The sequence below is a fragment of the Schistocerca americana genome, chromosome 3, assembly GCF_021461395.2.
Source record: "Schistocerca americana isolate TAMUIC-IGC-003095 chromosome 3, iqSchAmer2.1, whole genome shotgun sequence".
In the NCBI taxonomy this organism is placed as follows: domain Eukaryota; kingdom Metazoa; phylum Arthropoda; class Insecta; order Orthoptera; family Acrididae; genus Schistocerca; species Schistocerca americana.
This window is the reverse complement of record NC_060121.1, coordinates 888,436,167-888,457,102: the sequence shown is the minus strand read 5'-3', so window position 1 is coordinate 888,457,102 and position 20,936 is coordinate 888,436,167. Positions and strand designations below refer to the sequence as shown.

The window sequence follows — 20,936 nt, the reverse complement described above, 5'->3', positions numbered from 1 at the left end:
ACTTTTGAATGATGTACTGGTATGACCACTTAAACGTATAAAAACATACAACCTTGTAGTTAAGTATGTTGTTATATTTGAAAAATCCATTGCACCTGTACCCTATTGGAATTCATAATAGAAGATAACACCCACCTACTGTAGAAAAATGTTCTCACAATAAGTCATATTCCTAATATTTTTATATCCTTGCTCTTATTAAAGAGCTGGTTTCATGCCTCTAAAAGTTCACATTTTATTTTTAAGGTACAGTTCATATGTGCATAAAGAGGGAGAGGGGGCCCACTATGAACAAATGAAAATGAAGTACATAAAAAGAAGTTTTTAAAAAAGAAACCTTTATTGCAACTCTCTGTACCAGTAGGAACAATACTAGTATTCAGATTATTCAGGTTTTCAGTCGTTGATCATCTGTTGTCTTCAAGATGATTATTACAGGTTTAATGCCTAAAACTGAGATAACTTTCTGAGGATAACACATTACTGTCAATAGTATTTGCATTCAGTAAAAGAAATAAAGGAATTCATATGTATACTTCTACAAGCACTATGGCAAACAGTCTAAAAATGACACGTGGACTCATCTTATTGATTTCTTGATTGCAATATGCAGATATGAATGCTATACTGAAAGGCCTGAGCAACAATCTGTCTCATCAGCAACTGAACCAATGTAATAAAAATGAAAGTATTATCTAAATATACAGATTTTACACTATGAGTTGAAACACTGTGACACCAATAACTTCTATCAAGTGATCATAGGCTACGTTTACAAAATGGTTGACATCGGTGTTCTGTTTTGACAGTGTGTTGTCAGTCAGTTTCTTACTGAAGAGGGCATCCTGAAAGTGGTGCATAAGGGTATTCAAATAACCATAATTGACTTCTACTGCAAAAACATTTTCGAATTTACAGAATCACATGTAAATTGTGTGCAAAGAAATTGAGATTATAATAATAAGAGACAGAGAAGTCTGTAGATTAAGATTATGTACATAGTTTGTCTAATAATTAACACTCATAAAAGTGGATTGTTCATGATTTTAATTGTGGCCCTCATATCCAGATTTTGACTGTAGTCCCCAAGTACTTTCACAGTGCGGGAAACATTGTTTATATGAATGAAATTAAGTAAACAGGAAACTTCGTTACCTATAAATACACATAAATGCCACAACCTGACTTGAAGTGTGCAGTTTATTTTCCAGCAGGTGTAAAAACCTCATAATCACGCACGGTAAAATTGTAATCTCCCATAAGAGCAAGACACGAGGCATTTTCTCCATCGTAGGAATGTGGCAAATTGGAATAACTGTCCATGTTGTTGTTGCAGTTGCTCGAAATAAGCAGATCTGCTCCAGCTCCAAAGATGGGGCCACAGCTGAAACAAAAAAACCTTACTGCAGCACCCACAAAGAGGACTTATGGCATAGGCATGACTTATGGCTCGTCTGCAGTACGCAGGATTAAAAAAAGAAAGAGAAAATGATATCAACATAATACAGAACATCTGCACCCATATTCCATGACCTACTGTACTGTTTATGGCAATGAATTATTCATGCGTCACCATCACAATCCCCATTTCCTGTTCCACTGATTAATTGTGCACAGGAAGGATTGTTGGTAAGCTTCTTTAGGAGCTTAAACTTCTGACTTTATATTCTTGGTCTGTAATGAGAGATATGTAACAGGAAGTAACATGTTGGCTGGCTCTTCTAAGAACACAGACACTGAGAAGTTTAACAGTAAACCCCCCCCCCCCCCCCCCATGATGCACCACTGGAACTGAATGAGCATCTCCATGACACTTTCACATTTATTAAATGTAACAGCAGCAAAATATGTTACTTTTCTTTGGTTCTTTCTCTTTCTTCTATCAGTTCTACCTGGTGAGAAGTGCAGACTGAGGAGCAATACTCAAGTATCAGCCATACTTCCTTTCTGGGTAGACTAAGCATCGTCAGAATTCTTCCAGTGAGTCTAGCATCAGCCTTTTCTTCAGCTAAATCACTCTGTATCCATACTGCTAGATATTTAATGTATGTAACCTAGTAATGCCCTACAGAGCTTAAAACAATCTTCAAGCTGAGGGCAGCTTTAAATTACTATTTCAGATGTCACAAAGCTGGAACTTCATCAGTAGATGGGGCAGAGTATAAACAAACTGATGAGCAGTACTATAACAGAGAAAGAAATTATATATTCCACATTTGTTGCTCAGAAATTATTTTCATCCAGCAATATCAGAATTAGTATCATATCATCCATGAAAGTTATTAGAAGTACACAACAAAATTGCAAACCCACTAGCTCAAATGATAAATCAATGTTTTGAAAACGGCTGCTTTCGAGAGGTACTGAAATATGATGAAGTCAAACCACTTTTAAAAAGGGAGAAAGAGAGGTCATGGGAGATTATTGTCCTATCTCAATTTTCCCAGTCATATCTAAAATATTTGAAAAAGTTGCTGGTGCTCAAATCCAAAAGTTAACTGCAAAATATTCTATTATTTAAACAATCAATTTGGTTTCCAACAAGGGATAAACACCATAGGTGCAGTGAACAGTTTTACAGAGAAAATAAGACAATTAGACAAGAGTAATAAGGCAGCAGGAGTTTTGTGTGACTTCACAAAGGCATTTGATTCTGTAAGCCATGCATTGCTCACTTACAAGTTTGGAAAGTATGGCATTAGGGAAAGTATCTTGCATCAGCTTAAATCCTCTTTATCAAACAGAAAGCACATTATCATTCTGAATGGAAAAAAGTATCTCAGCATGTTCCTCAAGGTCCAGTCCTGTTTCTCTTCTATGTTAATGACTTACCGTTAAGCATCAGCTCCCTCCAGTTCTGTTCACAGATGATACTTCTGTGTTAGTTGAAAAATCGAGATTTGGAAAAAATCCCCTAATCGTCCACCAGTACCCTCAGTACCTTAGAAACATAGTTCCAGCTAGATGGGATGGATCTCAACATATTTAAGATTCATGTGATGCAATTCAAAACCAAACAGTCAAAATATGAGCAGATTAAGATTATTCACAACCCCCAAGATATAGAAGAAGTTGACTCAGTCAAATTCGTAGGATTAAACCCGGATAAAAATTTGAGCTGGCAGGCACATGTTGAGTACCTGGCAAACAAATGGAGTAGCTTTGCATTTGCAGTGCAAATATTATCAACCACTTGAGATTATTCTCTCTTTTCATATATCCGAGATGAATTATTTGAGGGAAACCATTTTGTTCACTCATGTGACACAAGAGACAAAGAAAATTTTGAGGTACCGGTACCTCTGTACGTGGGAATGAAAGTTTATAATAAATTAAAAAGGAAGAAGTTAATGCAAATGAATTTAGGTCCTCTTAAAAGAAAGCTGTATGAGGCACTAACACTGAAATGTTATTACTCAGTGGGCGAATTTATGCACAACAAACAGGAAATTTGAGCTGGATATAATGTGTAACATGTTCCAAGAAATATTTTAGTATATATTAGTGTAAAAATTACTGTAACTGTATTCCAATTTTTTTACATTTCTCCTGTACACAAACCAAATGGACTGCAAATGTGTGACATGAGATGAATAAACTACAGTTCCATGAAAAGAGATGTCTACATATCCCTCCATCTACATCCATACTCTTCAAATCACTATGAAGTCCATAAACAAGAGTACTTCTCATCGTACCAGTTACAAGGGCTTCTTCCCATTCCATTTACATATGCAACACAGGAAGAATTGTAGCTTAAATGCCTCTGTGCGTGCAGTAATCTGTCTAATCTTGTCCTTGTCGTCCCTCATGCTGAAGATTCCATCTTGTCATTTTCTTTTTTATGAGGACATTCTTTTTAAAATTTTATCTATATTTTAATATTTTATCTACATCTTCATTCACTCCATTAATTTGTGAGATAATTGCAGCACTAAAATTTGTGGCTGTTAGCTGAGAGATTGCTTCACTCTGGCAACTACTGTTCCAGAAGACATTCACACATTGAACACCAGCCAAAGTGACTCAAGGTGACCCAGGCACAGATAATAATAACTGATGAATGTTGTGAATTTACCATACCAGTGTTGGAATAAACCCTAATTATTTCTTGTGTGCACAAGTAACAATCAATTTAGGCTAAAACTTAATCAAATGAGATGTTGATCCAAAACACAACTTTTAGGTAGTTGTAACAAAATACTGGCCCCACTGTGGACATAGTAAAGCTGGGGAGACATAAGACAGGAAAGAAAGGAGCCAGAACCATATTTTTACTTTAAGGAGTTATGGGAGCAAGAATTCATGTCAAATTAAAATTTTCATGGTATAGCTCAGAGATATGAGAAAACAGAATGATGCTACCCTCCTTAGTGATGCCTGTTAAAAGAAGTTGATAATCACTCACAATGGAGACTGCTGAAAATCCAATCTACATTTTGTCATATTTTAAAATCACATCTTATTCATCATACAAACTGAATAACTGTGATCATTTGTTACTTACTCTGGATGGTAGCATATTGCAAACATCTTCTTTACTATGTTAAATTTGGTTGGTGATAAATCTGGATTATTTGGCAGTGTAAAAAGAAAAGCCTTTTGTGAAGGAATGTAGTGGCCTGTAATGTTTGTCTTCTCCCATGGGACATCACTGAAACCGCCACAAATCTCTGATGTTGCACCCTAGTAACAAAGAAAATAACTTTCATATTTTCAGATAAGCCACATGCTGAAAAATAATGTCAATGAAATGTGACAGCTAAAGAATCAAAAAATTGTCAATAAAATAATTCCTGTGAATTTTTGCAACTTTGTGCTTAAAGTGAAAACTTCTATACAGGTTTGCAGCTCGACTGGGTTGAGGAATTGTGTTGGATGGACAAGGGGTGTAAGGAGGCAAGGAGTGGGAGGGAGGGTTGGGATAGTGGCTGATAGTTGAGAAAGTGAAGCAACAGTTGTACTGGATATGAATATGAAAGGAAGAAGCAGCAGGTGTACAGTACAGGAATGTGACCTTGGCAGTATCACTGGTGAGCTCATGGAGCACATGAGGATATGGAGGAGTGAACCGGGAGAGGAAGACAGAATAGGGGAAGATAAGATGCTAGGAAGAGAGTGTGTGTACGGGCTGAAAGAAATTGGGTCCTGGGATGGGGTGGACGTGAGTGTGGGGCAGGAGGCTAGCAGAGATGAAGGCCAGGAAGACTGTGCGATCGGAGCATGTAATGTAAGGACAATTCCCATCTAAGTAATTCAGAGAAGCTGGTCTTGTGGGGGAGAGGATAGAGTCCAGATGACATAGATGGTGCAGCAGCCATTCAACTTGAGCATTTTACACTCGGCGGCATTTTCTACAACTGGATGGTTAATTCCATAGTTGGCTTGAGGAGGAAGAGGGATTCAAGAAAGAGGTTTTGGGACAGGCCTAGAAATTTGAGGAGGAATTGGAGGTTGTGCTGGACATCTATAATGGGGTCACTATGGGGATGTATGTAGAAGGGTCAGAAAGTTGGCAGGTACCTTTTATTTTCTACAAAATAATAATGATATATTAACAAAGTATCTATGATATACCTATGAAATTTCTATGCTATATATATATGAAATATCCTGAACCATTCTTATATCAATTGTACTCCCAGCCTCTTGCCCCATGGATGGTATCCTTGTGGAAAACCCAGATGCAAGACCTGTGCTATGTATCTTAACCTGTCATAAGCAGAGTCACCTGTGAAAGCTGCCACGTTATACATCAGCTCTACTGTAACTTCTGCCCAGCCTTTTGTCTGGGAATGACCACAGAGCAGTTGCGCACCTGAATGAATGGTGACCACCAAACTGGTTGAGAGCAGAGTTGATATCCAGTGGCAGAACAAGCTATTGAGCCTAACATGCTTGACTTGAATGGCTGCTTCACAACCTGCAATCCTGCTGCCTTTAATTTTCACTAGCCCCTGCCCCATACTCACATCTGTCCCTTGCTCTTCATTCCATTTATTTACTCTCACATTTTCCTCTCCATAGTTCATCTGTTCTGTCCCCCCCTTCATACCCCATTCCTCCACCTCACTGTGTGCTGTAGACAATTCTCCATGCCAGTGACAGGACAAGTCCACCAGTGCCACATTCCTATCCAGTCCTCTTGTGACCTCTCCCACCCACCCACCAGCAATTATTCCCTATGCCCTTCACCTCCTTTCTCCTTTCAGTCACTCCACCTCATACAACCACAACATCACAACCAAGCTACTAAGTTGGGACAATGCAGCTGTTTAGTGTTTTTGTTAGTTAGCTCTGACAAAGAGCAATGTTTGAAACTTTAGCAACAATTTCAGTTTTATTAATGTGCCTTTTGACTGCTCAATCTCTGAACTATGTAGCGGGTGGCTACGTTCACTCCCTCCATTAAATGAAAAACTTACAATGATCCAGCTGCACTATTTACGTAGCACTATAAAATCAGGTTATGACATAAACCACAACATATTCAAATATTTAGATATTAATTTTCATATTAGTAACTTCTTGTCTACAAAAGTATAATTCTTGTTGATAAAATGATGGACTGATAACTCACCAATGCAATCACATACGTTGGCGCTATCCCATCACAATGGCGGTGGAATGCTTCTGCAGAATAGCCGTGCGTGGATGCACGATACACCAGTCTCCACACTTGCTTTGCAGAGCCATACCAATTGTTTAACACTCTGTGATAAGATGTCTTGTCCTGAAGATATAATTTTGTATAAAACTAGTGGAAACTTTGAAAGGAACCCATCAAAGAAACCAAAATGACATGGAAAATAAATCAGTGACATGACATTTTCATAATGAAAAAAATTGTGATTGCAATGAGAATACTTACAGAAGTAAAACAACACATATATTCTGGAAATATTTGCATAGGAAATAGAATTCAAAATTAAATTACAATCTAAAACTAGAAAAACAACTGCTACTGGGCATCGGCAGTATGAAACAATACACTGCAAATGTCAGGGCCGTTATGAAAGTCATGACCATGCCATTCTTATGAATATTAATTTATAGTTTATAGATTAACCATATACATAATCTTAATCCAGAAATTTTTCTCTCAATTTTTCACTATTCCCCCACCCAACTGATCTAATTTCTTCACAGTGATGCAAGCACTGTGAAGCCACAGAGTACTGTGCTGTAGGATAATCTTCCACTTACCATGTGATGAATGAAGAAGCTTTACAAGTGTCTGCACAAAGTGAACAGCATTTCTGGTCCATCCAGGTTGAACAAGATCAACCACAATGCAACCTCCTGCATCCCTGAAGACACTGCCCATAACTTCCTCCGACAAATGGTTGCTGCTATTCCATACTCCAGTCTTTTGTATAAGGCTCATAATGGTGGAACTAGTTTTCATTGCTGGGTACAATATTAGTCTAATTTTCATTGCTGGTTTAATATTAGTCAAAAAGTCTTCCCCTTCCTTTTTGAAATCTTCAAAGAACTTAAGAAGATATTGAGTGACAGTTGTTCTCTGAACTTTGTGGCTTTCTGTCAATGCATGTGGGACCCAACAGGCACCAAATTTTTGATAACCCATGTTTTGAAATATTTCGTGCACTGCACTATATCCTGTTGCAAGTGATTTGTCCATGTGATACATCTGTCTTCTTAATGAATTCAACTCTTTTCTTGTTGTGCACAGTGGAAGCAGTTACATGCAAGAAGTTACATGGAAGCAGTTACACTGTGATTGCCACAGTGCTCATCTTGGATGCCCGTGTTCCCACCTTTTAAGCATTTCACCCATCTTCTAACACTGCTGACATTCACGCACACATCTTTATCTACATTCTGAAGGCTACCATTGGCATTCAGGGCTATCGTGACAGTGTTTTTGGACATACTAAATGTCATATTGGTGAAATTACAACCCTAAGGTCAGACTATTGCTGCCACATCCTATCGTGCCATTCTGCAAGAAATCTGAGAGGCCACAAAATACAAACAACCTGGACTCATGATATGGGACATGAATCATCTGTACAACAATGCCTGTTCTCATAGAGCAAGACAAATGCAAACATTTCATTGAGAATAGTTCAAACATCCACCACACAGCTTCCATTGAGTTTCAGCCATTTAGGCCCCTTATAAACCTGAGTGGGCAGCACTTTCAAGACAATGAGACTGTAGGCCAAGAGATCACTCTTTGGGTGCTATAGTTTTCACTAAAATTCTGAACTGTAGGTTTTGGAGCCTAGTCAAATGATGGGATAATTTTTTAAAGTCACTATGGGAGTGCATTGGAAAATAAAATAAATTTTAATCTGGTACTCACAGCACTTATGTCACTACTGTGTTTTTGACTTATTTATTTACTCGCTCTTGTACAAAGCCATATAATATTTGATACATGACCAGTATTTGTAGCAGTAAGCATAATCTGCACATGAGTGTTTCACCTGCACAAGGATCTGTGAATCTGGGAAGAACTTGAGAAAAACTCTTGGCTGCAGACGTTTATCTTCACAGTTCTCACGGAATTTGTTTGGAAGAGCTGCATAGCGGTATCTTTCCAAAGAGAGTTCCATTGGCACAGCTCCTGTGGGCTCCACCTCTTCTGCAAAAACCTGGCTGTCTGTAAAGCAGATAGCTCATGTTAACTGACCAGGATGTAACAGCAGTGGCAAACAAAACAATAATTTTGAAAAGATGATGATAATAATAACGTTAGAGAGAGAGAGAGAGAGAGAGAGAGAGAGAGAGAGAGAGGATGTAAAAATTTACATCAAGATATCATATTTTGCAAACAAGTGACAAACAAAGATTATGGCACACAGTAAGTAAAAATAATTAATACCAACTGGATTCAGTCAAATAATACAGGATTCAATAACAGCAAAAAAGGTTTGTCTAATATAATAATGAGTTACATCTCTATATGTAAACCTTTGAGCAAACATCTGAGGATGACAATGACTTGACAACATAGTGACACTATCTCAGCAACTCCAAAGTGTTGTCTCCACTCTCTTGAGAGCTATTACTGTATTGGCCTGTATGTCTGGAATAATGTACAGTAGAATAGGAAAGAGAACTGAGGGCATGTTAGATGATGATCAATTTGCTACACAAAAAGTAAAGGTGACACAAAGGTGACAGTTCTGACATTATGCTTTATAATGGAAGCAAAACTTGAGAAAAATCAAGGCACTTTATTTGAATTTGCTGCCATAGAAGAGTGTACAAAACATAATTTGATGCAAGATGATTAAATCCTTAGAAAAATTAGTATATGTTAGGGAATGACAGATAATGTACAATATGTACAAGAGCATATGAAGACATGCGCAGAAAAAATGGGATAACCCTCAAATGTAAAAGCTTAGAGGGAAGCGTTGCCATCTGTTGCTGGGTACGGGAACTGTTAAAACTGACACTGATCTCAACCCTAAGTGATATTTAGATGTGAGACCAATGTCAATTTGATGGTTCCTGTACCCAACAACAGATGGCTACACTTATCTCTAGTTTTTTTACATTTGAGGGTTAGCCCGTTTTTCTTTACGTGTCTTCATATCCTGCCTTGACACTGTATGAGAACTTCTCTTTCAACCTTTTTCTCTCCCTCTCTTGCCATTATCTTAAGATCTTATTCCACTTCAAAATGAATTTTCATATGAAAAGTTGTTCATCCCTGTTTTTATTGCCATGTATTTCCTACTAAATTGGAACCTTTATCACATGAGGATGTTCTGACTAATGAAAATTTATGCCCGATCAGATCTTGAAACCATATTTCCTGCTTTTTGTAAGCATAAATTTTCATTAATCATGGCATATTCATTGTGTTGCTGTCCAGTTTTTCTGATCATTATTTCATTCGTGCCATTTGGTGTAATTGTATCTTAATTGCTTTAATAGCCATTTCATGTCAGTGAGCTGAATTCAAATAAGTACTTATTTACATAGCCAGAGTGATGTGCTTATTTTGAAGGTGTCCATGTTTCTGATTAATTTTATTAGTTACTGGCTATTTTTGAATTAATGCTCACTAGTATCTCAATAACAATTTTACAGCATCCTCTTGTGCCGCACCAAAATAATAAATTTGCTCTTAAAATTTTGTGTAAGCAATACAAATTTCTGCTTTTCCAGCACTTGTAACAAACTCAACTCAAAGTAGTCTTTCTTGAATTCATCCATTCAAAGTGAAAGCTCCATTTGAACCATCCATGAGGAGCTTGTCCAGGTACACTTTACAAGCATAGAATTCCTCTGCCTCCATGTAATACAGCAATAACCATAAATTTACCTTTATGAATAGGGCCATTTACCTATAAGTAAAAGTCGAACGTGGTTGATGACTCCAGCAAGGTGCTGGCATACTCGTGCTCTTTCCTCCTCAGTCCAGTGGGCTGTTGGTTGTGTAACACCTGCTTGATATTTGGCCCAGTTTAACACAGCTCGCCACACATCTTCTTCTTCAAGTGCAAGCTGGATAACAGAAGACTATCAGTCAGTTTGTAGTGAACAGAATTGGTGCTATATTTGGATGCAGATTTAGTATTCTTACATAATCTGAAGAAATCAACTTAATAAGGGCTTCCTTTGGCAAATTAAGAAATGAATTGGTCTTAACACACCCTGTGGCATTTTCTCCGATGTATGAAATGCATCGTTCCACAAATGATTTGGTACACTTGCCACCTGCAACAGAGGGTAGAAAATGAAAATAATTTATGAAGCTAAACAGAATGTGAAGCAAATGATCAGCTCCTACCCAGTGTAAATACTCCCAGTTACCATAATAAAACAGAGAAACTATTAAGATTTATCATAGACCAAAAGCCCTAGTGAGGAAAGTTATGTAGCTCACATGATCTGTCTGCTGTGCAAGCAGAGAAACTGGTTCAATAAAGAACTCCTATTACATGCAAATTTGTGGGCCATACAATTTAGGAAAGAGAATGTGGGTGCCAGATGATTAAACTTAGAGACCTGGTGCAGGGCTGGAGGTGCATGTGGGCCGGGGACTAACAGAGCTTGATGACAGGAGGAATACAACATCGAAGGGTGTGTTTCAAGGACAACTCCCATATGTAGTTCTGAAAAGCTGGTCAGTGGACAGAACAGAAACTGGGGGGGAGGGGGGGTGGGGTGGGGGGGGTGGGGGGGGGGGAGTGGGGTGGGGGGAGTGGGGGGGGGGGGGGGTTGGAAGCCAGATAGCATAATTTGTGAGGCAGCCACTGAAATTGAGCATATTGTGCATAGCACTATGTTCTGCCCCTGGGTGGTAAACTCTGCTCCCAGCCACAGTTCAGCTGTGATCATTCATTAGGGTAGACAGCTGGATGGCAACCATGTCCACATAAAATTACAGAAAAATTATTGCAGGTATATGAAATGGTGCTTTCACAGGTAGCCTTTTCTCTGATAGAATAGTATGAGGCAGATAATTCATGCAGTGCCTCAACTTTGCATTTTTCTGGTTTTTACAGTCATTTATTTAATTATGTAATACCATTAATCATTTACCATGTTATGTATTGATCTCTGTCTCCTCTCGTCCTCATTACAGGTGGGTCCCTTGCACACTGGGTTGTCAGTCGTCTACCCCCCCCCCCCCCTCCCCCCAAGGAAGGAACTAGTAGCTCCAAAGGCTAGGATGGTATCATATCCTTCTATACAGTCCATTTTGTCTCCTGTAGGTGACTAATGACCGACAATTCTATCTCAAAATTTTATAGTTATGTAGTGTATCTATTTTGTATTATTTCCCGGTTGGAACAACAACAATATTATGAAAAGGAAAGATTGCTACTCACCATGTAGAAGAGATGTTGAGTCATACACAGACATAACAAAAACACTGCCACACATGTTGAGCTTTCGACCAAAAGGCCTTTTTCTAAAGTAGACAACACACAGGTCAAGTGTGTGTGGGTTGTGCTTGTCTGAATGTGTGTCATCAGAAGGCAGGTTTGGAGCAGCATTGCTACAATGTTCTTGGTCAGATGCTTACTGAGTAGCACACAGTTGTTGCAAGGAGTGTTGTCATGGTGCAGACACCAGTCAATGGTAAAATCTTTTTTCAGCTGGCCTTTTGCTTCAGTATTTTAAGCACATCAAAATACAGTGGAACTTTGATTTTATGTTCTCCGATTTTACATTTCTCACAATTCTACACCATAAATTCGTAGCCCCTTTGAAAAACCCGCAAGACCAATGCTATAAAATTCCCCGATTTTACATTTCTTCTTAGTAAGGTTTTCCTTAATTTTAAGTTCTTACTCGACCTCTTGCTTGAGTTCACCCCGTTATCTTCCTATTGACATCTGATATGACTAAACAAGTTATAAGTGCCACAAATGACAGATGGTTCGCACTACGGGTGGTGGCGGAGTTTAAGGGAATATTTTAGGCTGTTGTGGAGAGGGGAGATGTGAAAGAGGAAATGCTGATCTGATCCGTTATCGGTGTTAAAAAACTTGCAACATTCAGCTTCACTGTGCCATTATGATACAAGTAGTGCTAGGTTGTAGCGGTAACGGAAAAGCAAGACAGTCAAGATGAAGTGTTCTGAATGGAGAAAATACATGACGAAGGGGGCCCAGTCACCACCTTTTCTTGTGTCACTTATAACTCAGTCTCATCTTTTTGCATGTATTTCTGATGTACTGTATTCAGCAACAATATCAATTGTCAACCCTTCACCCATTTCTGGCTAGTGAACTCTTATTGGCTGGCAGCTTGTTAAGTCACCCAATAGGCAACACAGCCACCATACCACACTGACACAAATACAATGAGCTCACTTACTGGATGTGTGGAGAGGGAGAGTGGCACTTCAACAATGGCAGAGCAGGGAGGGGCAAAGGCATTTTGTAAATTGCTGAAAATATACTTTTCGTGTAGATGATGTGCTATGACAGAGATGTTACATGAAAATAGAGCAAAGGTTTTGAGACAGCACATTTTAAAGACTTTCATGTTCAAATTTGACATGATACAGTTGCAACAACTACATACACTACTCACTTATATACTCTGCACCATCATAAAGACTGGCAGCAGTGGCAGAGAGCATGAAGCGAAATTGTAGCACCTGAGATTTTTTTTTTAATTTATATTTTATGCAGTGTAAAATTTATATTTTATGCCATGTACAGAAATTCACTGAGCCAACTTCGGATAAGCTCGTATTGTCAACTGGGGAAGTAAACTCATTTTTTCACGTCTCTGTTTCTCTCATCAAGCCAGAAATAACACCAGAATGAAATTTTCACTCTGCAGCAGAGTGTGCGCTGATATGAAACTTCCTGGCAGATTAAAACTGTGTGCCGGACCGAGACTCGAACTCCTGAGTCTGGAATTTAGTTTTAATCTGTCAGGAAGTTTCTAAAATAACGCTTTAAATGGTGGTGGGCATATGAAGTGCAGCTCATAAGAAAAGCATTAAACAGTAATAGCAATGGCGACAAAGTTTGTCACTAAGCAGATGTCCGCATTTATGTTATGGTTTAACCACTTCGCTGCTCTGATGTGTTTCGTTTAATTCAACATCATCAACTTTAGCTTTTTTTCTGGGGGAGCACAAAGAATAGTCTTTAAAAAATAGTGTTTTGAACACACAATTTGTGGCCATAGCATGTCTGAAAATAGCTTGATTACCCCATACCCAGATACCAATTTCAATTTTTTTGATAAATGTTTACTTGCTGTTACACATCTGTGATTTATAAGAAGTAATGAAATTCATTGCCACAAATTATTGTCTAAACACTGTATTGTACAATTAATTTCCTTTACTTAGACAGATTTTATACAAAGCATTGGAGAGGATTGTGATTGTGATTTTTAACCATACATGCCAATCACGTGTGTTTCTGCTTGTGTGTGTGTTTTTTTTTTTCTTCATTTTCGTCATTTCTGCACTGTCCTCAATTTTGCGTTTTTTAAGTCTGGACCAAACGAAAATGTAAAATATGGGTTTCACTATAAAATCTCTGTTTAAGACTTGCCACTCAAAACATCACAACCTCATATCATGAAAGCAATAATGAACATCACTTTTGCCTTTGTCTTGTTTGCTTACACCTGTCCTAGGTGAGGAGAGACCAGCTTGTCTCCTCTTAATTTCAGAAATTTGATTTGGAATCACACAGATCTGTTTTCAAGCTACCATATGGCTCCAAAACTCACAGTAATTTTGAACGTGCTTCAACAGTTCTCGCGAGACAAGCACACGATTCTCCGTATTTTTCTTGGTTATCACCTTGAGGCCATATTGAACTTATCTGCAAGTGCCAGGTAACAATTTTGTTTGTGTTGGTTTTTTCCATCCTTGTAGTCCCTGGTACCATCCAAACACTTAATCAGTGGGTGGTATTCAAAAGTTCACACACATTGCTAATTAGTTATATGTTCCATACATCATTGTCACAATATTTATCAATGCAAAACCAGTAATTTTGCGGGCTGTATATACATGATTTTTTTGTAATTATGTATAGTTTCTGGCCCTTATAGATTACTAAATATAAATAGAGTTGTGGCTTAAATTTGTTGTAGGTGTGCACACTACCACCCTTTTCAAAAATTAACATTGTGGATGATGAATTTCTTTAATAAGCAGTTTAGTATCTAACAGAGATCTTAGTATCATTCAGTGGCCAGAGACTCTTTTGCTACTAGGGCACGTTCTTACCAGGGGCAGGGTAGAGCAAAGTGTGCCTCAGCTGCCAATTGCTTGACAGATACCTGGGCTAAGTCCTTCCCCTGCCAAGGTTGTAAGTCATCAGCCACAAAACATCAGCAGTGATTGGTTGTCTTTACCACTAAAGCCCTGCAGCCAGGCGACTAGCGCGAGTTTTGGTGTTCTCGTAAAGATAAGTCATTTTAGATTATAAAACATATAGATTAGTACTGATTACATGGTAAATAGGTGTATTAGTGTGCCGTTTAAGTGTACCGATAAAGGTTTCATTTTTCTTTACGTAATATAGCAGAAAACGCGAAAAGACCGTACAGTCGTATTTTCTGTTTACGTTCTGCTGTAGCAAATCTATAGAATTTCGTTTAGTTGTTCCTTGCTCTCTCCAGCAATTTAACTTAGCGTACCTCTTCATTATTTAACTAGCATTTCCGGAAAGTAGCGTAAAGTTTAAGTTGTTGTTTCAGAAACTTTGCACTTTTGTTTTTGTTTACACACAGTTGCGTATAGGCCAAATTTGTGTTACCATATTTTCGTGTTTATCTGTAATTTAACTGACTTATTCTTAACAAACTATTACGTTTATCATGAGCAAAAAGTGCTTGACTTGCCATAGAATTGTTAGGTCGGGGCTTTGGTGTGATGGGTGCTGTAGTTTTTTCCATGTGGGTGACTGTAGTGGCGTGGGAATAGGGGAAGTAAAAGAGACTCATCAGTGGTTTTGTAGGATTTGTAGTAGAGATAGGAAGATACTAGAGCAGGAGGGGAAAATTGCCGCCCTTCAGGCTGAGTTAGACAAGGCCAGGGCAGATCTTGACAGGTTAAGGAGGGAGAAGGGTAAAGAGAGGTGGGAAGTGGCAACAGGCAACAGGAGGAACAGGCCTAGAACTTTGTCTGACAGCTTTATGGTGAATGTGGAAAATAGATTTGACCTGTTGCTTCAGTTAGAAGCTGGTGAGCCTCAAGCAGTTGCAGGTGTAGACAGGACACAACAAACTTTCAGCAGCAAATTGAAAAGTAAGAATGTAGGGAAATCAGTAAAGAGAAAGAAAGTGTTGTTGTTAGGTAGTTCTCATGGAAGAGGTGTTGGCCAACTTTTGCAGGATGAACTAGGATCAGAATACCAGGTCACCAATTTTTTTAAACCTAGTGCTGGTCTGGAGCAGGTGACAGAGGATTTAGGATCACTTTGCAAAGATTTCACTAAGGAAGACACCGCGGTTATAGTGGGTGGGGCAGGTAACAGTATTGACAGAGATCCTGGGTACAGTATAGAGTGTGACCTGGTGAAGATTGCACCAGCATCGGAGCATACTAGTGTTGAGTTTGTATCTGTTCTTGGGTGCCATGACCGACCTCATTTGAACTCTTCTGTCAAGAGAGTTAATTTGGAGCTGGAACGGCTGCTCATGTCGGGTGCGGGCTCACACATTGGTGTGGTTCATGTTGATTCTCTCAGTAGGTGGGATTATACTAGGCATGGCCTTCACCTCAACAGGAAGGGCAAGGGTAAATTGGCTCAGGAAATAGCAGGAAAGTTAAAGAGGGGAGGCACTGTCATGAGTGGTAAAATACCAGTGGTTATAGGATTCAGAAAAGACCCTTTTTTAGGGTAGGGAGGACAGAGAGAAAGCAAATTTTAAGAGAGGTTAGAACTGAGACAAACCTTCAGTTTGAGAAAGAAATCAAAAAACATAATTCCAGCTTATTACATCAGCATAAACAGCCATTGGTTAAGAATTTTCAACTGCCAGCAGATATTTTAACTCCACCCAATTTTAACTCAGTCAATGTGAAATGTCAGCTATCTTTATTGCATCAAAATATTCGAGGACTGAGAAATAAAATTAATGAATTAACTATCTGCATAGATGAATTAGAGTCTTCAAACCCAGCTGACATAATCTGCCTCTCTGAACATCATGTGACCACTGGTATAGAACTTTTAAGTGTTACAGGATTTAGGTTAGCATCTCACTTTTGTAGATCAGAAATGGAGAAAGGAGGAGTTGCCACATTCATCAGCAACTGTCATAAATTTAAGAACATAGACATTCATAAATTTTGCCTAGAACAGCATATGGAAGCATGTGCAACAGAATTAGAATTTCACAAAAAATCCTTCATAATATTAAGTGTATATCGAGCACCTGCAGGTAACTTTAATCTGTTTGTAAACCACCTTGAAGCTGTACTGGCCCATTTAACAACCAAAAACAAAGAAATAGTGGTTGCTGGTGATTTCAATGTAGATTTCCTTAAAGACTCTCCCAATAAGAACTTATCTGAGTTAGTAACACTATCATTCAACTTAATTCCCACTGTAAAGTTCCCCACTAGGATAGCCACTTGCTCACAAACAGCCATTGATAATATCTTTATAGAAAAGTCCAATGAACAAAATTATATTACAAAACCAATATTCAATGGCCTCTCAGACCATGACATGCAGTTTCTTCTGTTAAATATTAATACTGAACAGGATATAAAATCTGTTAAATCTGAGCTCAAGAGGGTAATCAGTAAGCCAAAAATTGATTATTTTAGGACACTCCTCAGAGACATTCACTGGACTGATGTTTACAGTGCTCATGGCATGAATGAAAAATATAACATTTTTGCTAATAAAGTGCTTACCTTATTCGAACACTGCTTCCCCCCAAAACTTACCAAGGTTAGAGCAAAGTCTACAAAGAAGCCATGGATTACTCGAGGAATAGGGGTATCTTGTAAAACAAAAAGAAAACTGTATCTGTCAATCCGAAACATTTCCAATGTTGATGCTATAGCACATTATAAGAAATACTGCAAAATATTAAAGACTGTAACACGGATGTCAAAGCAAATATATTATAAGGAAAAGATAGTCATATCAGATAACAAAATAAAGGCAATATGAGATATAGTGAAAGAGGAGACCGGTAGAACCAGACATGAAGAGGAACAAATAGCATTAAGAGTAAATGATACATTGCTGACAGATGTGTATAGTGTTGCAGAACTTTTTAACAAACATTTTATAGCTGTTACTGAAAAGATGGGGTTGTCAGGTTCGGTAGATGCTGCTATGGATTACCTTAGACCAGACATTTCAAGTAACTTCCATAATATGAATTTGACCCTCACTACCCCAACAGAAATAATGTCCATCATAAAATCTTTAAAATCAAAAACATCTAGTGGGTATGATGAAATATCAACAAAGTTAATTAAAGAATGTGATTCTGAGCTAAGTAACATATTAAGCTATCTGTGTAACCAGTCGTTTATCAGTGGAATATTTCCTGAGTGGCTGAAATATGCTGAAGTTAAGCCACTGTTTAAGAAGGGAGATAAAGAAATAGCATCAAATTTCCGTCCAATTTCACTGTTGCCAGCATTCTCAAAAATTTTCGAAAAAGTAATGTACAGTCATCTTTATAACCATCTTATCTCAAATAACATACTGTCAAAGTCACAGTTTGGATTTCTAAAAGGTTCTGATATTGAGAAGGCTATCTACATTTACAGTGAAAATGTGCTTAATTCATTAGACAAAAATTTGCAGGCAACTGGTATATTTTGTGATCTGTCAAAGGCATTTGACTGTGTAAATCACAATATCCTTTTAAGTAAACTAGAATATTATAGTGTAACGGGAAATGCTGCAAAATGGTTCAAATCTTATATCTCTGGCAGGAAACAAAGGGTGTTATTAGGAAAGAGACATGTATCAAGCTATCCAACTGGGAACTAATTACATGTGGGGTCCCACAAGGTTCCATTTTGGGGCCCTTACTTTTTCTTGTGTATATCAATGACCTTTCATCAGTAACATTACCAGATGCCAAGTTTGTTTTGTTTGCCGATGATACAAACATTGCAATAAATAGCAAATCAAGTGTAGTCTTAGAAAGATCAGCCAATAAAATATTTGTGGACATTAATCACTGGTTCCTAGCCAATTCTCTGTCACTAAACTTTGAAAAAACACACTACATGCAGTTCAGAACTTGTAAGGAGTGTCCCAAGAGTATATGTCTAACATATGATGACAAGAAGATAGAAGAAGTGGACAGTGTTAAATTCTTGGGATTACAGCTTGATAATAAATTCAACTGGGAGGAGCACACCACAGAACTGCTGAAGCTTCTTAACAAATCTCTGTTTGCAATGCGAATTTTGTCAGACATAGGGGATATAAAAATGAAAAAGCTGGCATACTGTGCTTACTTTCATTCCATAATGTCATATGGGATTATTTTTTGGGGTAATTCATCAAGCCAAGCTAAAGTTTTCCGGGCACAAAAACGTGCAGTAAGAGTTATATGTGGTGTGAACTCAAGAACATCCCGCAGAAGCCTGTTTAGGGAACTAGGGATACTAACTACTGCTTCCCAATATATTTATTCCTTAATGAAATTTGCCATTAAAAATATATCACTTTTTCAAACCAACAGCTCAATTCATGGAATCAATACTAGAAATAAGAATAATCTTCACAAGGATTTAAAGTCACTTAGTCTTGTACAAAAAGGTGTGCATTATTCAGGAACACACATTTTCAATAACTTGCCAGCAGCCATAAAAAGCTTAACAACCAATGAAATTCAGTTTAAGAGAAGCCTAAAGGATTTATTGGTGGCCGACTCCTCCTACTCCATTGATGAATTTCTTAGTAAAACCAACTGATTTGTATATGAGTACAACATAACTTCTGCACAATTTCAGTGCAGTAATGTGTTCATTGAAAATTTGTGTGTGTGTGTAAGTATAATCTAACTTCTGCACCATTTCAGTGCAGTAATGTGTTCATTGTAAATAAGTATTACAGTAGTTGTATTACATGTTTATTACCTCATAAATAAATAAAACACTTTTTTATTTTAAATTCAGTGCATTATTATTTGTAAAATGACTCTTAGTGTTCATTAAAACATGACAATCATTCCACTTGGGACCTGTGGAATGGTACATTAGCTTACTTGTTTTAGTTGTAAATTTTTGTCGTGTATTGTTGTTTTTCTGACATGTTCCACATCCTGGAGGACCTCCTCACTACGGATCAATTGGAATGAAAGTAAATCTAATCTAACCTAAACTGCTTCTCACATTGTTTCCTCAGATAGATATCTACTATAACAACTTGCCCACAAATAAGGAGCTATCTGGCAGAATGCCAGATAGCACTTAAAAATGAGTGGATTGTCTTTATTGGGGACTTGCATGTCACAACTGATCACTGCACGGTCACAGTAGTTCCTCTGCTTCCTACTTTTTGAGTTTTTTATTGAGATCCATAAATACCAAAACTGTTGCTAACAGAATGTTAACAATGAGGACCATCAGACAACAACGTAAACTATACCACAGCATGATAGTGTGAACAGACATCACAGAACAATAACAGCAGCAGAAGCTACAACCAGAAGCATGCTACAAACAGCAGGCAGAACAGAAACAATTACTGGAACAGGTGATGCTGTGTCAACAGACAAAATCTATGGCAACCAAGCAACTGCCCCTAACATTGTGTTCACTACATTGCCTCTACCATTATTTCCTGTATTTTGTGATTCAAACAAAGACTGGCTGCAGCTTAATCAGGCACTGATGTGTATCAGCTGTTTTGAAAAACTTGCCCAATCAGCAGTCTCAGATGTAATTTCTTTCTCCAAAATTTATGATTTGCTTACAATATATTATGATAAGCAAACACACTTAGGGACATCTTAACTAGTGTTTCACCAGCTGTTGAAGAAACCAGTGCAATCTTGTTAAGTTTGGGTAGCTGATCTTCATGGGAAGATCTGTAATACCAGCCACCTTTACACTCCCTTGCGTAACCTTTATATGCAGAAGTCGTTGTTCGGTACAAACCAGACCAGGAAATGTTTCATTAGGAATTAAAATTAGTAGACCCATTGTTAGACAAATTCTTGAAATCATTCAAGCTTTTCAGATTACACATAGGCCCAATATGCCAATAGATCAGAAGACTGAAGTAGTGTGCTGCATGAACCATGGAGTCCAATGACAGTCAACACCCATGGACACAGCAAACCAAAGCTGTGTTTCTTTTACACAACAGCAGTACCAGCTCTGCTGCTGTTGTTCACACACAGGACCAAGCCCTCTCAGCATCATAGCACAATACTGTTCATAGACTGAGTACAGGGAAGTCATATAATGAATATGTAAGTCAGTGACTAGTTTCTTATCAAGTGGATCCAGTACAGCCACCAAA

General features: G+C 38.0%; 1 protein-coding gene across 1 annotated transcript in view; it reads right to left on the bottom strand.

The window, feature by feature from the left end:
- Positions 1-318: 318 nt before the first annotated feature.
- Positions 319-20,936, bottom strand: part of LOC124605231 — a 135,626-nt gene continuing 115,008 nt past the window's right edge. The window contains exons 5-10 of the mRNA XM_047136781.1: positions 10,571-10,704; positions 10,332-10,491; positions 8,457-8,632; positions 6,581-6,733; positions 4,508-4,686; positions 319-1,384 (exon numbers count right to left, since the gene is read on the bottom strand). Of these exons, the coding sequence (XP_046992737.1) occupies positions 1,201-1,384; positions 4,508-4,686; positions 6,581-6,733; positions 8,457-8,632; positions 10,332-10,491; positions 10,571-10,704 (986 nt within the window). The 3' untranslated portion in view covers positions 319-1,200. The remainder of the gene's footprint in view (positions 1,385-4,507; positions 4,687-6,580; positions 6,734-8,456; positions 8,633-10,331; positions 10,492-10,570; positions 10,705-20,936) is intronic.